Here is a 24,005-nt window from a genome sequence, read left to right on the forward strand (position 1 = left end):
ATTAGAAAAACCGAGGCTACTGAGTCTGCTGATAAGAATATGGTGATTGACAGAGTCGAAAGCCTTGGCCAGGTCGATGAAGACGGCTGCACAGTACTGTCTTTTACCAATGGCGGTTATGATATCCTTTAGTACCTTGAGCGTGGCTGAGGTGCACCCATGACCGGCTTGGAAACTAGATTGCACAGCGGAGAAGGTATGGTGGGATTCGAGATGGTCAGTGATCTGTTTGTTGACTAGGCTTTCGAAGACCTTAGATAGGCAGGGCAGGATGGATATAGGTCTGTAACAGTTTGGGTCCAGGGTGTCCCCCCCTTTGAAAATGGGGATGACTGCGGCAGCTTTACTCATACGATATGAAAGAGAGGTTGAACAGGCTGGTAATAGGGGTTGCAACAATGGCGGCGGATAGTTTCAGAAATAGAGGGTCCAGATTGTCAAGACCAGCTGATTTGTTCTTAGTTCTGCATTTTTTGAACGGAGCATGCTTATCTAAGATGGTGAGGAAGTTACTTTTAAAGATTGACCTGGCATCCTCAACTGACGGGATGAGGTCAATATCCTTCCAGGATACCCGGGCCAGGTCGATTAGAAAGGCCTGCTCGCAGAAGTGTTTTAGGAAGCGTTTGACAGTCATGAGGGGTGGTCGTTTGACTGCGGACCCGTAGCGGATACAGGCAATGTGGCAGTGATCGCTGAGATCCTGATTGAAGACCTCTTCATGCTTTGTAAGTAGGAAAACCTGCAAAATCGGCAGCGTATCAAATACTTGCTCTCCCCACTGTATATACTGTATTTTATACCATCTCTGCACCTTGCCTATGCTGCTCGGCCACGGCTCATCCATATACTTACATGTACATATTCTCATTCACCCTTTAGATTTGTGTGTATTAGGTAGTTGTTGTGAATTTATTAGATTATTTGTTAAATATTACTGCATTGTCGGAACTAGAAGTACAAGCATATCGCTACACTCGCATTAACATTTACTAACCATGTGTATGTGACAAATAAAATTAGATTTGATTTATGTAAGTACCCTTTAAAAGTAACCAAATTACTTTTACTCTGAATACTTTTTACATTAGCTACTTTTTACTTGAGATTTTTTAAACCAGTAATTTTACTTCTACTGGAGAAGGATATTTCAGTACTCTTTCACCACTCCGTGTATTGACTCAGCAGGGGCTGCACAGTGGAAGTTTCAGGACAGAGTGTGTTCTAGTGTTTCATCACTTACAGCTTTCTGAGGAGTCTGCGTCTGGATAGCCCTCACATTCTGCTCTCTCCACATGGACCACAACGGTGAAAGGGAACCTAAACCATTCATCGTGCTGTCTGGGTCTGGCTGAATCAAACACAAACACATGAACATAAACATCAATGAACATGATGAATTATGTGAAATAGCTCACCTGTACAACTCAAAAATCTAAAATGGTTGTCATAAAATATGTGAAAACAACTTTGCAAGTCATGCAAATTCGTTACTCTCAAATATAACCAAATAAACTCTGCCTCTAATAAAGGTTAGGTCATTAAGCAGGCATATTCTTAAATGAATTACTTTTAAATCACAGGTGTTATGCAGTGTTGCTGGGGCTCTGCAGTGTTCATTGAACTAAAAGTCACATGCCACAATGAATAGGTACCAAACCAAAGGTACCTTTTGTTTTGCTCTACAATGGTTGGCAACATGGTTTTCAAAAAACAGAATACTCCCAACAACTGACCATGATGAGGACTGATTCACATAACTTAAAACTGTTATCCATTTATTTAAAATGTTTTGTTATTACCTGCCCTATAATCCGTGAAGATGAGCGGGAAGTATCTCTCGAAAGCCGAGTCCAGAAGAGAACAACCGGGTTGAGCGGATGATCCACTAGAGTACTGAAAAATAAACTCCCGTGGATTTAGTGTGTATCGGGCCATGGAAGAGCTGATCATTTGAGGCATCGGCCACACCGCATCCACGTAGATTACAGAGAAGGACATGAACAAAACCATGAACCAAAGCCATTGTTTATAACAACGCCTGGAGTTGGAGATAGTTTTCTCTTCCATTGTATCACGTGAGTCTAGAATGTCAAATTGGTGTTCTTGCGGATGTACAGTGTGCTGTACTGTCCTGGACGGTCCTGGCGTTCAAAGGAGGAAGACTGAACTGGAAAAGAGTCACGTGATACAGGCAGACGCTTTAGACTCAAACAAATCACGTGATCAGGTGTGAATCCCACTTTCGGGTTCCGGTCCAAACGCAAAGTAAACAGTCCTAAAACACCCAGCACTTAAATTACGTTTTTACCTCGTCAGATCCAAGTCTACTCTAAAATGTTCCTTGCCCAAGAAAGGGAGAATGACGATCTGAGAGGCAACGTCCTTGGTGGAAATGTTGAAGTTGAGCTTAAAAACAGCCATACTAAAAACTATGAATGTACCTAGCAAGCTAACGTAGCTAGCTAGCGCTCCTGTCAGGTAACGTTACCCCTCTCTGGCTAGGTAGTTGTATAGTTTGATCATCTATTCCATTTCAGAATATACCCAAAACATATATTTAGCTATGACGCTAGCTACGTTTTATAGCACCTCACTACGAGACTAAGCCAATTTGAGGGTCATTTCCACTTGCCAACACTAAAATAAATGTTTTATTTTTAATTCTTTCACTTTATTGTATTGCATATGTCAGTTGAATTGCGTATGATGTATTGAAAAAAAAATAATAGGTATCCAATTACATATTTTTTATTGTAAAAAAAACAGTATACATACAGGAAGTACAAAAACAGACAATGACAATATATGCTTGGGAGTAAAATCAATGTTATCTATAGATTGTGTTGCAAACTAGGGTCATAGGCTGCATTCCAAACACTTAAAAGACACACCCTCTCCCTTTTTATAATGTCAGATGAGTTGACACTTGCAGGGCAAGGGAAGAATGAATTCATTTTAAATGGACCCCTCTTGCCTGGAAATTTGTCACTAGTTCATCCCATATTTGTGTTTTCAGTCATCATGGAACTGTTGTGTGTGCACGCTACAGTCAATTATGATGCATTTCATATCTTGACAGCCCCCACAATCTTATAATTTTCTCTCAGCCAATCATCAGTCATTTGTGTAAGTGCTGTGTAAGTGCTGTGCTTGTTGAATGTCCTCTATATGCATGCTGAACGTTTGTCAATTTGTTTACTGTAAAATGGCATTGTATCTGGTCAAACACAATGTTTTCCAGAAGTTTACTAAGGGTTGGTAACAGGCTGGTTGGTCGGCTATTTGAGCCAGTAAAGGGGGCTTTACTATTCTTAGGTAGCAGAATGACTTCTGCTTCCGTCCAAGCCTGAGGGCACACACTTTCTAGTAGGCTTAAGTTGAAGATGTGGCAAATAGGAGTGGCAATATCGTCCGCTACTATCCTTAGTAATTTTATATCCAAGTTGTCAGACCCCGGTGGCTTGTCATTGCTGATAGACAATTTTTTTATCTCTTCCACAATAATTTGCGGAAAATTACAATGCTTGTCTTTCACAATTTGGTCAGATATACTTGGATGTGTAGTGTCTGTGTTTGTTGCTGGCATGTTATGCCTACATTTTCTAACCTTGCTAATGAAAAAAACATTAAAGTAGTTGGCAATATCAGTTGGTTTTGTGATGAATTAGCCATCTGTTTCAATGAATGATGGACCTGAGTTTGCCTTTTTTCCCAGAATTTAATTGTATGTGCTCCAAATCTTTTTACTATCATTCTTTATTTCATAGTGTAGTTTCATCTTTTTATTAAGTTTAGTCACATGATTTCTCAATTTGCAATAAGTTTGCCAATCGGTTGTGCATCCAGACTTATTTGCCATTCCTTTTGCATCATCCCCCTCAACTGTACAACTTCCAAATTCCTCATCAATCCACGGGGATTTAACAGTTTTTAGTCATTTTATAATGTGTAAATGCTTATTAGCAACTGGAATATGCAATTTCATAAATGTGTCAGGTGCAGCATCTGGTTGCTCCTCATTACACACCACAGACCAGCAGCATCTGGTTGCTCCTCATTACTCACCACAGACCAGCAGCATCTGGTTGCTCCTCATTACACACCACAGACCAGCAGCATCTGGTTGCTCCTCATTACTCACCACAGACCAGCAGCATCTGGTTGCTCCTCATTACTCACCACGGACCAGCAGCATCTGGTTGCTCCTCATTACTCACCACAGACCAGCAGCATCTGGTTGCTCCTCATTACACACCACGGACCAGCAGCATCTGGTTGCTCCTCATTACACACCACAGACCAGCAGCATCTGGTTGCTCCTCATTACTCACCACAGACCAGCAGCATCTGGTTGCTCCTCATTACACACCACAGACCAGCAGCATCTGGTTGCTCCTCATTACACACCACAGACCAGCAGCATCTGGTTGCTCCTCATTACACACCACGGACCAACAGATATTCTTTACATCATCAACATATGATTCACTACAAAACTTATTGAATGACCTCTTATACACTATATTAGGCCCAGCCTTTGGAACTTTGGTTTTCCTAGATATTGCTTTTATATTGTGATCACTACATCCTATGGACTAAGCCAGTGTGCCCTAGTAGGAAGTCCACTGTGAGCAGCTCACCCTGCACTAACATAAATAGCATGAACACATCTACTGCTGCTAGGCTTCCCAGTAAAGCAAGTACATGTTGACACATGTAGCTTAAGAAAAAAGGGTAATGAAATCAATAATTTGCTAGTAACAGATGATATTCATAGTCTACCTCTCAGAAAAGATAGAAATGCCAATGGTGGAAGTGTTGCTGTTTATATTGAGCCACATTCCTGTAAAGCTTAGAGAGGATCTCATGCTAAATAATGTTGAAGTAATATGGCTACAGGTTCATCTGCCTCACCTAAAGCCCATTCTGGTGGGAAGCTGCTATAGATCACCAAGTGATAACAGTCAGTATCTGGATAATATGTGTGAAATGCTTGATAATGTATGTATCAACAGAGAAGTATATGTTCTGGGTCATTTAAATATTGACTGGCTTTCATCAAGCTGCCCACTCAAGAAAACGCTTCAAACTGTAACCAGAGCCTGCAACCTGGTTCAGGGTATCAGTCAACCTACCAGGGTAGTTACAAACAGCACATGAATGATATCATCAACATGTATTGATCATATACTTACTGATGCTGCAGATATTTGCTTTAAAGCAGTATCCAAATTGTATTTATTTATTTTACCTTTATTCAACCAGGTAGGCAAGTTGAGAACAAGTTCTCATTTACAATTGCGACCTGGCCAAGATAAAGCAAAGCAGTTCGACAGATACAACGACACAGAGTTACACATGGAGTAAAACAAACATACAGTCAATAATACAGTATAAACAAGTCTATATACAATGTGAGCATATGAGGTGAGAAGGGAGGTAAAGGCAAAAAAGGCCATGGTGGCAAGGTAAATACAATATAGCAAGTAAAACACTGGAATGGTAGTTTTGCAATGGAAGAATGTGCAAAATAAAAATAATGGGGTGCAAAGGAGCAAAATAAATAAATAAATTAAATACAGTTGGAAAAGAGGTAGTTGTTTGGGCTAAATTATAGGTGGGCTATGTACAGGTGCAGTAATCTGTGAGCTGCTCTGACAGTTGGTGCTTAAAGCTAGTGAGGGAGATAAGTGTTTCCAGTTTCAGAGATTTTTGTAGTTCGTTCCAGTCATTGGCAGCAGAGAACTGGAAAGAGAGGCGGCCAAAGAAAGAATTGGTTTTGGGGGTGACTAGAGAGATATACCTGCTGGAGCGTGTGCTACAGGTGGGAGATGCTATGGTGACCAGCGAGCTGAGATAAGGGGGGACTTTACCTAGCAGGGTCTTGTAGATGACATGGAGCCAGTGGGTTTGGCGACGAGTATGACGCGAGGGCCAGCCAACGAGAGCGTACAGGTCGCAATGGTGGGTAGTATATGGGGCTTTGGTGACAAAACGGATTGCACTGTGATAGACTGCATCCAATTTGTTGAGTAGGGTATTGGAGGCTATTTTGTAAATGACATCGCCAAAGTCGAGTATTGGTAGGATGGTCAGTTTTACAAGGGTATGTTTGGCAGCATGAGTGAAGGATGCTTTGTTGCGAAATAGGAAGCCAATTCTAGATTTAACTTTGGATTGGAGATGTTTGATATGGGTCTGGAAGGAGAGTTTACAGTCTAACCAGACACCTAAGTATTTGTAGTTGTCCACGTATTCTAAGTCAGAGCCGTCCAGAGTAGTGATGTTGGACAGGCGGGTAGGTGCAGGTAGCGATCGGTTGAAGAGCATGCATTTAGTTTTACTTGTATTTAAGAGCAATTGGAGGCCACGGAAGGAGAGTTGTATGGCATTGAAGCTTGCCTGGAGGGTTGTTAACACAGTGTCCAAAGAAGGGCCGGAAGTATACAGAATGGTGTCGTCTGCGTAGAGGTGGATCAGAGACTCACCAGCAGCAAGAGCGACCTCATTGATGTATACAGAGAAGAGAGTCGGTCCAAGAATTGAACCCTGTGGCACCCTCATAGAGACTGCCAGAGGTCCGGACAACAGACCCTCCGATTTGACACACTGAACTCTATCAGAGAAGTAGTTGGTGAACCAAGCGAGGCAATCATTTGAGAAACCAAGGCTGTCGAGTCTGCCGATGAGGATGTGGTGATTGACAGAGTCGAAAGCCTTGGCCAGATCAATGAATACGGCTGCACAGTAATGTTTCTTATCGATGGCGGTTAAGATATCGTTTAGGACCTTGAGCGTGGCTGAGGTGCACCCATGACCAGCTCTGAAACCAGATTGCATAGCAGAGAAGGTATGGTGAGATTCGAAATGGTCGGTAATCTGTTTGTTGACTTGGCTTTCGAAGACCTTAGAAAGGCATGGTAGGATAGATATAGGTCTGTAGCAGTTTGGGTCAAGAGTGTCCCCCCCTTTGAAGAGGGGGATGACCGCAGCTGCTTTCCAATCTTTGGGAATCTCAGACGACACGAAAGAGAGGTTGAACAGGCTAGTAATAGGGGTGGCAACAATTTCGGCAGATAATTTTAGAAAGAAAGGGTCCAGATTGTCTAGCCCAGCTGATTTGTAGGGGTCCAGATTTTGCAGCTCTTTCAGAACATCAGCTGAATGGATTTGGGAGAAGGAGAAATGGGGAAGGCTTGGGCGAGTTGCTGTTGGGGGTGCAGTGCTGTTGACAGGGGTAGGAGTAGCCAGGTGGAAAGCATGGCCAGCCGTAGAAAAATGCTTATTGAAATTCTCAATTATGGTGGATTTATCAGTGGTGACAGTGTTTCCTATCTTCAGTGCAGTGGGCAGCTGGGAGGAGGTGTTCTTATTCTCCATGGACTTTACAGTGTCCCAGAACTTTTTTGAGTTAGTATTGCAGGAAGCAAATTTCTGCTTGAAAAAGCTAGCCTTGGCTTTTCTAACTGCCTGTGTATAATGGTTTCTAGCTTCCCTGAACAGCTGCATATCACGGGGGCTGTTCGATGCTAATGCAGAACGCCATAGGATGTTTTTGTGTTGGTTAAGGGCAGTCAGGTCTGGGGAGAACCAATGGCTATATCTGTTCCTGGTTCTAAATTTCTTGAATGTTTATTTAAGATGGTTAGGAAGGCATTTTTTTTAAATATCCAGGCATCCTCTACTGACGGTATGAGATCAATATCCTTCCAGGATACCCCGGCCAGGTCGATTAGAAAGGCCTGCTCGCTGAAGTGTTTCAGGGAGCGTTTTACAGTGATGAGTGGAGGTCGTTTGACCGCTGACCCATTACGGATGCAGGCAATGAGGCAGTGATCGCTGAGATCTTGGTTGAAGACAGCAGAGGTGTATTTAGAGGGCAAGTTGGTTAGGATGATATCTATGAGGGTGCCCGTGTTTAAGGCTTTGGGGAGGTACCTGGTAGGTTCATTGATAATTTGTGTGAGATTGAGGGCATCAAGTTTAGATTGTAGGATGGCTGGGGTGTTAAGCATGTTCCAGTTTAGGTCGCCTAGCAGCACAAGCTCTGAAGATAGATGGGGGGCAATCAGTTCACATATGGTGTCCAGAGCACAGCTGGGGGCAGAGGGTGGTCTATAGCAGGCGGCAACGGTGAGAGACTTGTTTTTAGAGAGGTGGATTTTTAAAAGTAGAAGTTCAAATTGTTTGGGTACAGACCTGGATAGTAGGACAGAACTCTGCAGGCTATCTTTGCAGTAGATTGCAACACCGCCCCCTTTGGCAGTTCTATCTTGTCTGAAAATGTTGTAGTTTGGAATTAAAATGTCTGAATTTTTGGTGGTCTTCCTAAGCCAGGATTCAGACACAGCTAGAACATCCGGGTTGGCAGAGTGTGCTAAAGCAGTGAATAGAACAAACTTAGGGAGGAGGCTTCTAATGTTAACATGCATGAAACCAAGGCTATTACGGTTACAGAAGTCGTCAAAAGAGAGCGCCTGGGGAATAGGAGTGGAGCTAGGCACTGCAGGGCCTGGATTCACCTCTACATCGCCAGAGGAACATAGGAGGAGTAGAATAAGGGTGCGGCTATAAGCAATAAGAATTGGTCGTCTAGAACAGAGAGTAAAAGGAGGTTTCTGGGGGCGATAAAATAGCTTCAAGGTATAATGTACAGACAAATGTATGGTAGGATGTGAATACAGTGGAGGTAAACCTAGGTATTGAGTGATGATGAGAGAGATATTGTCTCTAGAAACATCATTGAAACCAGGAGATGTCATTGCATGTGTGGGTGGTGGAACTAATAGGTTGGATAAGGTATAGCTGCTGCACATAGAGCCAGAACATCTTCAGTCAAGAGTCAGAAGACACCAAATTGATGATTTTTTCCCCAGACAGTTGGAGTTGATAGGACCTCAACCCAAAATGCTTCTTATTTGTTGAAATAATTAAGAAATGAATGAATACTAGTCTAGCATATGGAGATGTGAAACATGCTCCTGATTGTCTCATGAGCTAGAATAAAGATCCACACGCACAAAAAGCTTCTGTCTCTCAAGTGTTGAGCACTAATTAGTTGACATCCCTGTTAGTATGATCAGCATGATCATTACACAGGTGCACCTTCTGCTTGGTACAATAAATGGCCACTCTAAAATGTGCAGTTTTGTCACACAACACAATGCCACAGATGTCTCAAGCTTTGAGGGAGCGTGCAATTATCATTCTGACTGTAGGAATGTCCACCAGAGCTGTTCCCAGATAATTTAATATTAATTTCATTACCATAAGTCGCCTCAAACATAATTTTAGAGAATTTGGCAGTACATCCAACTGGCCTCACAACCGCAGAACACGTGTATGGCGTTGTGTGGGGGCGGTTTGCTGATGTCAACGTTGTGAACAGAGTGCCCCATGAAGCAGTGGGGTTATGGTATGGGCAGGAATAAGCTATGGGCAACAAACACAACTGTGTTTTATTTATGGCAATTTGAATGCATAGAGATACCGTGACAAGATCCTGATTGTCGTGCCATTCATCCACCACCATCACCTCATGTTTCAGCATGATAATATCGCAGAGATCTGTACAAAGTTCCTGGAAGCTGAAAATGTGCCAATTCGGCCATGGCCTGCATACTCACCAGACATGTTTGGAATGCTCTGGATCGATGTGTAAGATAGCGTGTTCCAGTTCCTGACAATATCCATCACCTTCGCACAGCCATTAAGGAGTGGGACAACATTCCACAGGCCACAATCAACCGCCTGATCAACTCTATACGAAGGAGATGTGTCACGCTGCATGAGGCAAATGGTGGTCACACCAGATACTGACTGGTTTTCTGATCCACTCCCCCAATTATTTTTTTTCAAGGTATTTGTGACCAACAGATGCATGTCTGTATTCCCAGTTATGTGAAATCTATAGATTAGGTCCTAATTGATTTTTAAAAAATGTACTGATATCCTTATATGAACTGCAACTCAGTAAAATCTTATAAAACTCAACATGCAATAATTTCTATTTTTGTTCAGTGTAGTTGTGACTTGAATTGAATGTAAGGTGTTTTCAATGGCTTCTTTTGTTCCCCTGCCCATGTGGCAAACTGGTGATGTTTGGATTTGAATGCATTTCTCTTCACTAAGAAGTGCCATTTTGTTAAGGCTGTCTTGCAGCACTGTGTCTGTGGCTATAGCTGTCTATGAGACTGATCATAAGGCCAATGTGCTCTAGCCTACAGGCTCTTCAAATGAAATGTATTTATATAGCCCTTCTTACATCAGCTGATATCTCAAAGTGCTGTACAGAAACCCAGCCTAAAACCCCAAACAGCAAGCAATGCAGGTGTAGAAGCACGGTGGCTAGGAAAAACTCCCTAGAAAGGCCAGAACCGAGGAAGAAACCTAGAGAGGAACCAGGCTCTGAGGGGTGGCCACTCTTCTGGCTGTGCCGGGTAGAGATAACAGAACATGGTCAAGATGTTCAAATGTTCATAAATGACCAGCATGGTCAAATAATAATAATCACAGTAGTTGTTGAGGGTGCAGCAAGTCAGCACCTCAGGAGTAAATGTCAGTTGGCTTTTCATAGCCGATCATTGAGAGTATCTCTACCTCTCCTGCTGTCTCTAGAGAGTTGGAAACAGCAGGTCTGGGACAGGTAGCACGTCCGGTGAACAGGTCAGGGTTCCATAGCCGCAGGCAGAACAGTTGAAACTGGAGCAGCAGGGTTAGCGTTAGTTCCCAAATGGAACCCTATCCCTTATGTAGTGCACTACTTTAGACCAGCGCTAGGGCACTAGATAGGGAATAGGGTGCTGCACTACTTTAGACCAGAGCTAGGGCACTAGATAGGGAATAGGGTGCTGCACTACTTTAGACCATAGATAGGGAATAGGGTGCTGCACTACTTTAGACCAAAGCTAGGGCACTAGATAGGTAATAGGGTGCTGCACTACTTTAGACCAGAGCTAGGGCACTAGATAGGGAATAGGGTGCTGCACTACTTTAGACCAGAGCTAGGGCACTAGATAGGGAATATGGTGCTGCACTACTTTAGACCAGAGCTAGGGCACTAGATAGGGAATAGGGTGCTGCACTACTTTAGACCATAGATAGGGCACTAGATAGGGAATAGGGTGCTGCACTACTTTAGACCATAGATAGGGAATAGGGTGCTGCACTACTTTAGACCAGAGCTAGGGCACTAGAAAGGGAATAGGGAGCTGCACTACTTTAGACCAGAGCTAGGGCACTAGATAGGGAATAGGGTGCTGCACTACTTTAGACCATAGATAGGGAATAGGGTGCTGCACTACTTTAGACCAGAGCTAGGGCACTAGATAGGGAACCATGTCTGTATGCTGGCTACTTGTCAACATTTCAACTTTACATTCAGTGACCGTAAAGCAGCTACATTCATTTGGTTGAAGCACCCCCCCAAGGGCCAAGCTTGTACCGTCATACCCAAGAAGGCTGTAATCGCTGCTAAAGGCGCTTCAACAAAGTATTGAGTAACGGGTCAAATACTTACAGAACCAGTCAAAAGTTTGGACGTACCTACTCATTCAAGGGTTTTTAATTATTTTTTACTATTTTCTACATTGTAGAATAACAGTGAAGACATCAAACTATGAAATACCACATATGGAATCATATAGTAACCAAAAAAGTGTTAAACAAATCAAAATACATTTTAGATTATTCTATGTAGCCTCCATTTGACTTGATGACAGCTTTGCACACGCTTGGCATTCTCTCAACCAGCTTCACCTGGAATGCTTTTCCAACAGTCTTGAAGGAGTCCAACTCAAACCAAACCATCTCAATTGGGTTGAGGTCAGGTGATCGTGGCCAAATCATCTGATGCAGCACTCCATCACTCTCCTTCTTGGTCATATAGCCCTTACACAGCATGGAGGTGTGCTGGGTCATTATCCTGTTCAGGGATGCAAACTAGTCACCTTTCGGAGAAATTTGCCATTTTGAATCCAAAATAGGTGACCTACGTGATTCGTGTGGATCCGATGAGAAAAGATCACTACTGGCTGTAGGCAGAGTGCAACGCAGCAAGTGACTGAAGAGAGAAGAGACAATCAATGTGCTAGTCACAGCATCATTGTGCGTTCTGGAAAGACTGGAAAGGCAGTTACAGCAGCGCGTCCCCTGAACGATAATGAAGAGGTGACGTTAGGTGAGAAGCCTGACCACGGAGACGGTGGTGAGAAGGTGATGAAGCGTACTTCATGAGCTGTAATCGAAAAACAACTGGCATTTGGAAAGTTTGAGCTGCGGGAGAAAGTGTGGTGGAACAAGTATTAGCATTGTTAAGTATCTTGCTAGCTGGATCGGATTCTCCGTTAGCTAGCCAGAGTAATGTTGAGCAACATTAGCCTACTCATCTGATCACATAATTGAGTTTATGGTGTGAAAATTAGCTGGCTAATAAAGTCAGAGTTAACGTTAGCTCATCTGATGTTGTAACGTTAGCTAGCTAACATTAGTAACCTAACCAATTCGCTATAGTATTAACTGGTATACGACTCCTTGCCGTTCAAGTTATAACGAGTTAGTTGCTTACTGGACCTGTGTGAAATGTTAACTAGCTAACAAACTAACCACTATCTGTCCCCCTCTACAGTATGTGGTTAATTTTCAGAATGATAGAATGAGATGAAAATAAGGCGTTGCTTGTTAAACAAGTGGATTCAGGGATCAAGTGTAGCTGTAGCTGGACCTGGTTTAAACTGGATGCCACTATAGAGGTGAAAGAAACACCACACACTTTCCCTCTTTCTCACTTTTGCTGGCACATTGTAGAACAGATGTCCACAGGCAGAAAGTGTATTATGTGCAGTGTAGCCCAAAGATAGTTTTTGTTGTGTTGAACTTGACAGTAACACCTGTGTGTGTGATTGAGGGGGGGATTATATATATATATATATATTTTAACTCAGTGAACGTTATTTTTGCACACATGTAGCCTTGTGCACTTGATTGATGTCTACTATAGTGGCCACTATAATAGAGCAACAATAGAATGCCTGTTTGTTTAATTATATTTCTACTTTAAGATGTTTTTTTCCCCAAATGCAATATTTATGTGGTCACAAGCGTTCTATTATAAAGACTATCATGGCTAACTGCAATGTTAGTGTATTGTTCTTTCTCATTTGCAGTAAAGTCTAGGCAACAAATAACATTGGATTGCTTTCGTTACATTTTTAGGTAATGTTAGGTTAGCTACACTACATCTCATTCCAAACTCATTCATATGGAGTTGGTCCTCCCTTTGCTGCTATAACAGCCTCCATTCTTCTGGGAAGGCTTTCCACTAGATGCTGGAACATTGCTGCTATAACAGCGTCCACTCTTCTGGGAAGGCTTTCCACTAGATGTTGGATTATTGCTGCGGTGACTTGCTTCCATTCAGCCACAAGAGCATTAGTGAGGTCGGGTACTAATGTTGGGCGAGTAGGCCTGGCTCGTGTTCAGCTTTTCAATTCATCCCAAAGGTGTTCGATGGGGTTGACTGTGCAGGCCAGTCAAGTTCTTCCACACCGATCTCGACAAAACATTTCTGTATGAACTTGTTTGGTGCACAGGGGCATTGTCACGGAGTCACGGATCTCTCCAGTAAGGCCATTATACTGCCAATGTTTGTCTATGGAGATTGCATGGCGGTGTGCTCGATTTTATACACCTGTCAGCAACTGATGTGGCTGAAATAGCCAGATCCACTAATTTGAAGGGGTGTCCACGTACTTTTGTATATAAAGTGAATTCGGGAAGTATTCAGACCCCTTGACTTTTTCCACATTTTGTTACAACCTTATTCTAAAATTGATTAAATTATTTGTATTCCTCAATCTACACACAATACCCTATAATGACAAAGCAAAAACAGGTTTTGAGAAATGTTTGCAAAGAAAAAAAAAATCACATTTACATAAGTATTCAGACCCTTTACTCAGAACTTTGTTGAAGCACCTTTGGCTGCAATTACAGCCTTGAGTCTTCTTGGGTATGATGCTACAAGCTTGACACATCTGTATTTGGGGAGTTTCTCCCAATCTCTTGTCAGGTTGGATGTGGAGCGTCACTGTACAGCTATTTTCAGGTCTCTCCAGAGAATCCGTAATCTGGCTGTGCCACTCAAGGACATTCAGAGACTTGTCCCGAAGCCACTCCTGCATTGTCTTGGCAGTGTGCTTAGGGTCGTTGTGCTGTTAGAAGGTGAACCTTCGCCCCCAGTTTGAGGTCCTGAGCGCTTTGGAGCAGGTTTTCATCAAGGAGCTCTCTGTACTTTGCTCCATTCATCTCCCCCTCAATCCTGACTGGTTTACAGGGTATTTATTGTGTGTAGATTGATGAGGAACATGTTTTATTGAATCCATTTTAGAATAAGGCTGTAACGTACCTACATGTGGAAAAAGTCAAGGGGTTTTAAACTATACCGTGCATTCCGAAAGTATGATGTTGGTATTGTTCTTCAAACTATGTGTAGGCAGGTTGCTTAGGATTCAAACCTTCTCAAACAGCTGGATTCATACTCTTTAGAGGAATAATAGATTGTACAGTGTCCTGCTATTAAAATTATGTAAATAAATCATTTGTAAATGTGTAATATTGGTACGTCAACATCTTCATTGCAAAAAAAAAACATGTCAGTACATGTACAAACTTAACTTTAAGCTACACATTATTTTGACAGAAAGTCAATAACTGTCCATTGATCAGCACAGCAATTGATAAAACAGGACCATGTTTGAAACACAAGTGGTTCTGAGTTTAATTCAATATTTCACCGGTTGGCTACCAGTTATAGAAATCATGAATGCAGACGGGCTCGGAGCTGCTGTGTCCCAACCCACCCCCACCTGCTGTTATGTTGGTACGTACTGACCAACAAAGGATCTTATGATTCATGTTTTCCTAAAATACAGGCAGCCAAACACATTACTACAAGACAAAACATCAAGTCTGATGGTCTTGTAAATATAAAAGCAAAGCTGGATTTCATTTAATAAAACACCTTGAAAAGTTTTCGTAATGGGATGATGTCTTACTGTGGTGTGTGAAGAACCCAATACTTTACCTTGTATGTGGTACAAATCACATTATTGCGGAAGCCCCTCTAACAGTATGAATGAGGCTGTTTGAGAAGGTTTGAATCCCTAGCAACCTGCCTACACATAGTCTGAAGTACAATACCAACATAGCTCCAGTAGTAGGTCAAAACTGGGTGCTGGAAACCCTGGTAGAGCATGGTGGGGGAATAGGCATGGTGGGGGAATAGGCATGGTGGGGAAATAGGCATGTTGGGGAAATAGGCATGGTGGGGGAATAGGCATGGTGGGGGAATAGGCATGTTGGGGGAATAGGCATGGTGGGGGAATAGGCATGGTGGGGGAATAGGCATGGTGGGGGAATAGGCATGGTGGGGAAATAGGCATGGTGGGGAAATAGGCATGGTGGGGAAATAGGCATGGTGGGGAAATAGGCATGGTGGGGGAATAGGCATGGTGGGGGAATAGGCATGGTGGGGGAATAGGCATGGTGGGGGAATAGGCATGGTGGGAGAATAGGCATGGTGGGGGAATAGGCATGGTGGGGGAATAGGCATGGTGGGGGAATAGGCATGGTGGGGGAATAGGCATGGTGGGGGAATAGGCATGGTGGGGGAATAGGCATGGTGGGGACGGGGGATAGGTACGGGGTTAGGGGTGGTGTTAGGTACGGGGTTAGGGATGGTGTTAGTGTAACGGATGTGAAACGGCTAGCTAGTTAGCGGTGGTGCGCGCTAAACAGCGTTTCAATCGGTGACGTCACTTACTTTGAGACCTTGAAGTAGTGGTTCCCCTTGCTCTGCAAGGGCCGCGGCTTTTGTGGAGCGATGGGTAATGATGCTTTGTGGGTGACTGTTGTTGATGTGTGCAGAGGGTCCCTGGTTCGCACCCGGGTATGGGCGAGGGGGCGGTTTAAAGTTATAATGTTACATTAGGTAGGGGGTTAGGGATGGTGTTAGGGATGGTGTTAGGTACGGGGTTAGGTACGGGGTTAGGGATGGTGTTAGGTAGGGGGGATAGGTACGGGGGTAGGGGGGATAGGGATGGTGTTAGGTAGGGGGTTAGGGATGGTGTTAGGTAGGGGGTTAGGGATGGTGTTAGGTACGGGGTTAGGGATGGTGTTAGGTACGGGGGATAGGGGGGGATAGGTAGGGGGTTAGGGATGGTGTTAGGTAGGGGGGATAGGTACGGTGTTAGGTAGGGGGGGATAGGTACGGGGTTAGGGGTGGTGTTAGGTACAGGGTTAGGGGTGGTGTTAGGTACGGGGTTAGGGGTGGTGTTAGGTACGGGGTTAGGGGTGGTGTTAGGTAGGGGGGATAGGTACGGGGTTAGGGATGGTGTTAGGTAGGGTGGATAGGTAGGGTGGATAGGTACGGGGTTAGGGGTGGTGTTAGGTACGGGGTTAGAGGTGGTGTTAGGTACGGGGTTAGGGGTGGTGTTAGGTAGGGGGGATAGGTACGGGGTTAGGGATGGTGTTAGGTAGGGGGGATAGGTACGGGGGATAGGTACGGGTTTAGGGATGGTGTTAGGTAGGGGGGAAAGGTACGGGGTTAGGGATGGTGTTAGGTAGGGGGGATAGGTACGGGGATAGGTACGGGGTTAGGGGTGGTGTTAGGTAGCGGGGGATAGGTACGGGGTTAGGGATGGTGTTAGGTAGGGGGGGATAGGTACGGGGTTAGGGAGGGTGTTAGGTAGGGGGGGATAGGTACGGGGATAGGTACGGGGTTAGGGGTTAGGGATGGTGTTAGGTAGGGGGGATAGGTACGGGGTTAGGGGTCAGGGATGGTGTTAGGTAGGGGGGATAGGTACGAGGTTAGGGATGGTGTTAGGTAGGGGGGATAGGTACGGGGTTAGGGATGGTGTTAGGTACGGGGTTAAGGATGGTGTTAGGTACGGGGGATAGGTACGGGGTTAGGGATGGTGTTAGGTACGGGGTTAGGGATGGTGTTAGGCATGGTGTTAGGTACGGGGTTAGGGATGGTGTTAGGTACGGGGTTAGGCATGGTGTTAGGTACGGGGTTAGGCATGGTGTTAGGTACGGGGTTAGGGATGGTGTTAGGTACGGGGTTAGGGATGGTGTTAGGTACGGGGGATAGGTACGGGGTTAGGGATGGTGTTAGGTACGGGGTTAGGCATGGTGTTAGGTACGGGGTTAGGGATGGTGTTAGGTACGGGGTTAGGGATGGCCATTTGGGTCCAAAATAGTGCACTATATAGGGAATAGGGTGCCATTTGGGTCTAAAATAGTGCACTATATAGGGAATAGGGTGCCGTTTGGGTCTAAATTAGTGCACTATATAAGGAATAGGGTGCCATTTGAGATGCCATCTGTGATGGCCTTACTAGCTTAACATAAATTAAGACTGTTAGACATTTTTCCGGAGGAAAGATTCATTAAAACTGCCTAAATCTTGTCTAACAATATTATTTTGTGAACCGGAGACAATTACAGTTAACTGATAGGATGAATAAATACAAACAATTTAACATAATGGGTGGTAGATTTATGTTTCCATGTTGCAAGGAGCACAGTTTAACCAATCGGTCTGTCTTAAGTAAAAAATAATCTCCATCCTGTCCAACAGCATTCCTTTGGGAGGCAGCCGGCAGCTGACAGTTTAACAACAAACTAGCAAAGACCAACTTGAGGATCATTGGACGAGTTTGTTTTGCGTCGTCCGGTGAACAGGGTGGGGTGGAAGTTGCATATTGTAGACCATTCCATTGGTCCTAAAGTGAAATCTCCACCCACCCGGGGCACCAGGCGATGCAAAAACAAAGTGGCCCAGAGAAAAGCACCGATACACATATCAAACTGTTGAAAAACAACACAGTCAAAACACACAAACCAGTGAAAACACACACACACACAGGAAAAATTGTGTTTCACCAGGATTCACTCTTCTTCAAGCCAGCCATTCTTCAAAAACCAAACAAGACAAAACGCCCAGTTAGCCTTCAGTCCTGTCTCAGTCCTCTATTTTTAGCCAACCCTTCTTATAGTCTATGAGCAGCTCCAAGTAGTACTGCCACTCTGGTTCAGAGTCATATTTCACCTGGAACACAGTCTTCAGGGGGTTAGGGTGTGGCTCATGTACCTGCACCACCAGACCCCTGTACCACACCTCCGTCCCGTCCCCCTCCTCGTAGAGGTGTTGTATCCGTCTCCCCACCAGGTCTGGGTAGTAGATCTTCATGACGGAGCGGGCGCGCTGCACGGCGGAGCGAAGGATCCAGCGGCGCCGACGGTGGTCAGAGCTGTGGCAGGCAGACAAGAAGGGGCAGTACTTGATCTTCATGACGGAGCGGCGCAGGGAGGAGGACAGAGAGGAGGGCAGTCGGCTGAAGGATGAGAAGGTGGTGAGGTGGCGCAGGGTAGAAGAGAAGCCCCCGAAATGCAGCCCTCGCTGGGGGAGCTTGGAGGACATCCTCCTGGAAAGACATCCATCCCTGGTTCTTTCCCTGGCCTCTCCTCTGTCCCCCTCCCTGTCCCTCTTTCTCCTGGACTCCCCATCCTCTGTCTCTGAGAGGAGAGGCTGGCTGTCTGAGAGAGGAGGCTGACTGTGTCGGCGCAGTTCAGTGTCTGAGACAGAGACAGCCTGGTATCGCGTCTGTTGTCCTTTACGTCCCTCAGGAAACAACACCTTCCTCAACTTGAGGATCATCCCTGACTGGCTCTTCGTCCTGAGGCCCTGGGACCAGGCTGAACCTGAGGATGGGGTCTTGTAGGACGGCACGGCCAATAGTGTGGAGGCTCGATCCCTGTTGCTAGGAGACGAAGACAGCTCGTCTGAGGTCAAAGGGCACGTCCAGGAGTTAGACTCCTCCTCCTCCTCCTCCAGCAGGGGTGTGGCTGGTGGCTCCTCCTCTTCCTCCAGCTTATTGCCTCCATTCCGCTCTCCATCCCCCTTTCCCCTTTTCTCTCCATCACTCTTTCCATCCCTCCTGTCAGAGTCACTGCCTGCATTGTCACTGCTCCACACCAGCCGGCCATTCCTTTCCTCCTCCTCCTGATTAACAGTGTTCTTTAGAATGCTCCAGTCTCCAGCCTGCTCTGTGTTCCCACCACCCTCCAACACCGTGCGAACCCTCGTCCCTACAAACAGAGGTTTGGGGAAGCTCTTCTTCTTCTTCTTCTTGCCTTTCCCCTCTTTCCTCTTGTGCATCTTAAAGTGTGAGGATGATGATGATCCTCTCTTCGGGTCCTCTCTCGGTCTATGAGAGGAGAGGCTAGCTGTGGCTCTGCAGCTCGGGGTCTGAGATGGAGACAGACTGATACATTCCTCCAGGTGTTGTGGTGAGGTGGTGGTCTGTGTTCCAATGTCACAGCGGTTGGTGGCCAGTGAACATAGCCCACTGGCAGACCTATTCCAACGATCCTCTGAACACAGCATTCCTTCTGGTGTCCTGGCCGTGTCACATGGCTCTACACCTGAAACACAGGCAACATGGCCGTTAGAATGTCTTTACATTAGCCTAATGTGTCAACTTGAAATGACAGGAGGATAAATCACATTGTTCTTTGATTGCAGTTCACCAAAAATAATCAAGAGATATGAAGAAGAAAAGAGTGAAAGACGTTAACGGGAGGACAGAAAGACGTTAACGGGGATGACAGAAAGACGAAGTAAATAAAAATTTCCCTGGAGAAAGGAGAAGGAGAGCAGACAAAGTCCCACGTCCAGTCAAAACTGCCACAGTGACTAGACACAGAACTGCAACTGACGAGATAACTGCACTCCACCACCAACCAGACCCCTCCACCACCAACCAGACAACCAACCAGGCCCCTCCACCACCAACCAGACCACTCCACCACCAACCAGACCACTCCACCACCAACCAAACCACTCCACCACCAACCAAACCACTCCACCACCAACCAAACCACTCCACCACCAACCAAACCACTCCACCACCAACCAAACCACTCCACCACCAACCAGACCACTTCACTAGACCACTCCACCAGACCACTCCACCAGACCACTCCACCAGACCACTCCACCAGACCACTCCACCAGACCACTCCACCAACCAGACCACTCTACCACACCGCCAACCAGACCACTCCACCAACCAGACCACTCCACCAGGCCCCTTCACCACACCACCAAGCAGACCACTCCACCACACCGCCAACCAGACCACTCCACCAACCAGACCAATCCACCGCCAACCAGACCACTCCACCAGACCCCACCAACCAGACCAATCCACCAAGCCCCGCCAACCAGACCACTCCACCAACCAGACCACTCCACCACACCGTCAACCAGATCACTTCACCAGACCACTCCACCTGGCCCCGCCAACCAGACCACTCCACCACACCGCCAACCAGACCACACCACCACACCGCCAACCAGACCACACCACCACACCGCCAACCAGACCACTCCACCACACCGCCAACCAGACCACTCCACCACACCGCCAACCAGACAACTCCACCAATCCGCCAACCAGACCACTCCACCAGACCACTCTGCCAGACCACTCCGCCAGACCACTCCGCCACACCACTCCGCCAACCAGACCACTCCACCAGACCATTCCGCCAACCAGACCACTCCACTAGTTCCCTCCACCAGGCCCCTCCACCAGACCACTCCAACCAGACCACTCCACCACACCGCCAACCATACAACTCCACCAGACCAGTCCACTCCACCAGTCCACTCCACCAACCTGACCACTCCACCACACCACACCACCAACCTGACCACTCCACCACACCACACCACCAACCAGACCACTCTGCCAACCAGACCACTCCACCACACTGCAAACCAGACCACTCCACCACACCGCCAACCAGACCACTCCACCACACCGCCAACCAGACCACTCCACCACACTGCCAACAAGACCACTCAACCAGACCACTCCACCACACCGCCAACCAGACCACTCCACCAACCAGACCACTCCACCACACTGCCAACCAGACCACTCCACCACACTGCCAACCAGACCACTCCACCACACCACACCACCAACCAGACCACTCCACTACTTACCTCCCCACCAGACCACTCAACCACACCGCCAACCAGACCACTCCACCAGACCGCCAACCACACCGCTCCACCAGGCCGCTCCACCACACCGCCAAGCAGACCACTCCGCCAACCAGACCACTCCACTCCACACCGCCCACCAGACCACTCCACCAGACCACACCGCCCACCAGACCACTCCACCAGACCGCCCACCAGACCACTCCACCAGACCGCCAACCAGACCACTCCACCAGACCGCCAACCAGACCACTCCACCACACCACTTCACCAGACCACTCCACCAGACCACACCGCCAACCAGAACACTCCACCAGACCGCCCACCAGACCACTCCACCAGACCGCTCCACCACACTGCCAACCAGACCGCTCCACCAGACCGCTCCACCAGACTACTCCACCACACCACCAGGCCCCTCCACCAGACCACACCACCAACCAGACCACTCCACCAGACCACTCCACCACACCGCCAACCAGACCACTCCACCACACTGCCAACAAGACCACTCCACCACACTGCCAACCAGACCACTCCACCACACTGCCAACTAGACCACTCCACCACACCGCCAACCAGACCACTCCACCAACCAGACCACTCCACCACACTGCCAACCAGACCACTCCACCACACCGCCAACCAGACCACTCCACCACACCGCCAGTCAGACCACTCCACCACACCACCAGCCAGACCACTCCACCACACCGCCAACCAGACCACTCCACCACACTGCCAACCAGACCACTCCACCACACCGCCAACCAGACCACTCCACCACACCGCCAACCAGACCACCCCACCAGACCACTCCACCATACCGCCAACCAGACCACTCCACCACACCGCCAACCAGACCACTCCACCAGACCACTCCGACACACCGCCAACCAGACCACCCCACCAGACCACTCCACCATACCGCCAACCAGACCACTCCACCACACCGCCAACCAGACCACCCCACGAGACCACTCCACCATACCGCCAACCAGACCACTCCACCAGACCACTCCACCACACCACCAACCAGACCACTCCACCAGACCGCCAACCAGACCAGACCGCTCCACCAGACCACTCCACCACACTGCCAACCAGACCACTCCACCACACCGCCAACCAGGCCACTCCACCACACCGCCAACCAGGCCACTCCACCACACCGCCAACCAGGCCACTCCACCACACCGCCAACCAGGCCACTCCACCACACCGCCAACCAGGCCACTCCACCACACCGCCAACCAGACCAGTCCACCACACCCCCAACCAGACCACTCCATCAACCAGGCCACTCCACCACACCGCCAACCAGACCACTCCACCAGACCACTTCACCACACCGCCAACCAGACCACTCCACCAACCAGACCACTCCACCAAACCGCTAACCAGACCACTCCACCAGACCGCTCCACCAGACCACTCCACCACACTGCCAAACAGACCACTCCACCACACCGCCAACCAGGCCACTCCACCACACCGCCAACCAGGCCACTCCACCACACCGCCAACCAGGCCACTCCACCACACCGCCAACCAGACCAGTCCACCACACCGCCAACCAGACCACTCCACCACACCGCCAACCAGACCACTCCACCAGGCCACTCCACCACACCGCCAACCAGACCAGTCCACCACACCGCCAAACAGACCACTCCATCAACCAGGCCACTCCACCACACCGCCAACCAGACCACTCCACCAGACCACTTCACCACACCGCCAACCAGACCACTCCACCAACCAGACCACTCCACCAAACCGCTAACCAGACCACTCCACCAGACCGCTCCACCAGACCACTCCACCACACTGCCAACCAGACCAATCCACCACACCGCCAACCAGGCCACTCCACCACACCGCCAACCAGGCCACTCCACCACACCGCCAACCAGGCCACTCCACCACACCGCCAACCAGACCAGTCCACCACACCGCCAACCAGACCACTCCATCAACCAGGCCACTCCACCACACCGCCAACCAGACCACTCCACCAACCAGACCACTCCACCACACCGCCAACTAGACCACTCCACCAACCAGACCACTCCACCAACCAGACCACTCCACCACACCGCCAACCAGACCACTCCACCACACCGCCAACCAGACCACTCCACCACACCGCCAACCAGACCACTCCACCACACCGCCAACCAGACCACTCCACCACACTGCCAACCAGACCACGAGACCACTCCACCATACCGCCAACCAGACCACTCCACCACACCGCCAACCAGACCACCCCACGAGACCACTCCACCACACCGCCAACCAGACCACTCCACCACACCGCCAACCAGACCACTCCACCAGACCACTCCACCACACCGCCAACCAGACCACTCCACCAACCAGACCACTCCACCAGACCGCCAACCAGACCACTCCACCACACCGCCCACCAGACCACTCCACCACACCGCCCACCAGACCACTCCACCAGACCACACTCCACCACATCGCCAACCAGACCACTCTACCACACCGCCCACCAGACCACTCCACCAGACCACACTCCACCACATCGCCAACCAGACCACTCTACCACACCGCCCACACCACCAGACCACACTCCACCACATCGCCAACCAGACCACTCCACCACACCGCCCACCAGACCACTCCACCAGACCACACTCCACCACATCGCCAACCAGACCACTCTACCACACCGCCCACCAGACCACTCCACCACACCGCCCACCAGACCACTCCACCACACCGCCCACCAGACCACTCCGCCCACCAGACCACTCCACCACACCGCCCACCAGACCACTCCACCAGACCACACTCCACCACATCGCCAACCAGACCACTCCACCTCACTGCCAACCAGACCACTCCACCTCACCGCCCACCAGACCACTCCACCAGACCACACTCCACCACATCG

The 24,005-nt window shown here is 47.9% G+C and overlaps 2 protein-coding genes across 3 annotated transcripts in view; both read right to left on the bottom strand.

Moving 5' to 3' along the window:
* hexa (hexosaminidase A (alpha polypeptide)) overlaps window positions 1–2,551 on the bottom strand; it is a 52,495-nt gene extending 49,944 nt beyond the window's left edge. Inside the window, exons 1-2 of one of the 2 annotated variants that reach the window (XM_036961277.1) lie at window positions 1,803–2,551; window positions 1,244–1,351 (exon numbers count right to left, since the gene is read on the bottom strand). In XM_036961277.1, the coding sequence (XP_036817172.1) occupies window positions 1,244–1,351; window positions 1,803–2,070 (376 nt within the window). In that variant the 5' untranslated portion in view covers window positions 2,071–2,551. The remainder of the gene's footprint in view (window positions 1–1,243; window positions 1,352–1,802) is intronic. The other variant, XM_036961273.1, reaches the window with a different exon arrangement.
* A 14,312-nt stretch (window positions 2,552–16,863) lies between these two features.
* c2h15orf39 (chromosome 2 C15orf39 homolog) overlaps window positions 16,864–24,005 on the bottom strand; it is a 39,108-nt gene continuing 31,966 nt past the window's right edge. The window contains exon 4 of the mRNA XM_036934567.1: window positions 16,864–19,488. Within this exon, the coding sequence (XP_036790462.1) occupies window positions 18,026–19,488 (1,463 nt within the window). The 3' untranslated portion in view covers window positions 16,864–18,025. The remainder of the gene's footprint in view (window positions 19,489–24,005) is intronic.

Source organism: Oncorhynchus mykiss, chromosome 2 (assembly GCF_013265735.2).
Source record: "Oncorhynchus mykiss isolate Arlee chromosome 2, USDA_OmykA_1.1, whole genome shotgun sequence".
Classification (NCBI taxonomy): Eukaryota; Metazoa; Chordata; class Actinopteri; order Salmoniformes; family Salmonidae; genus Oncorhynchus; species Oncorhynchus mykiss.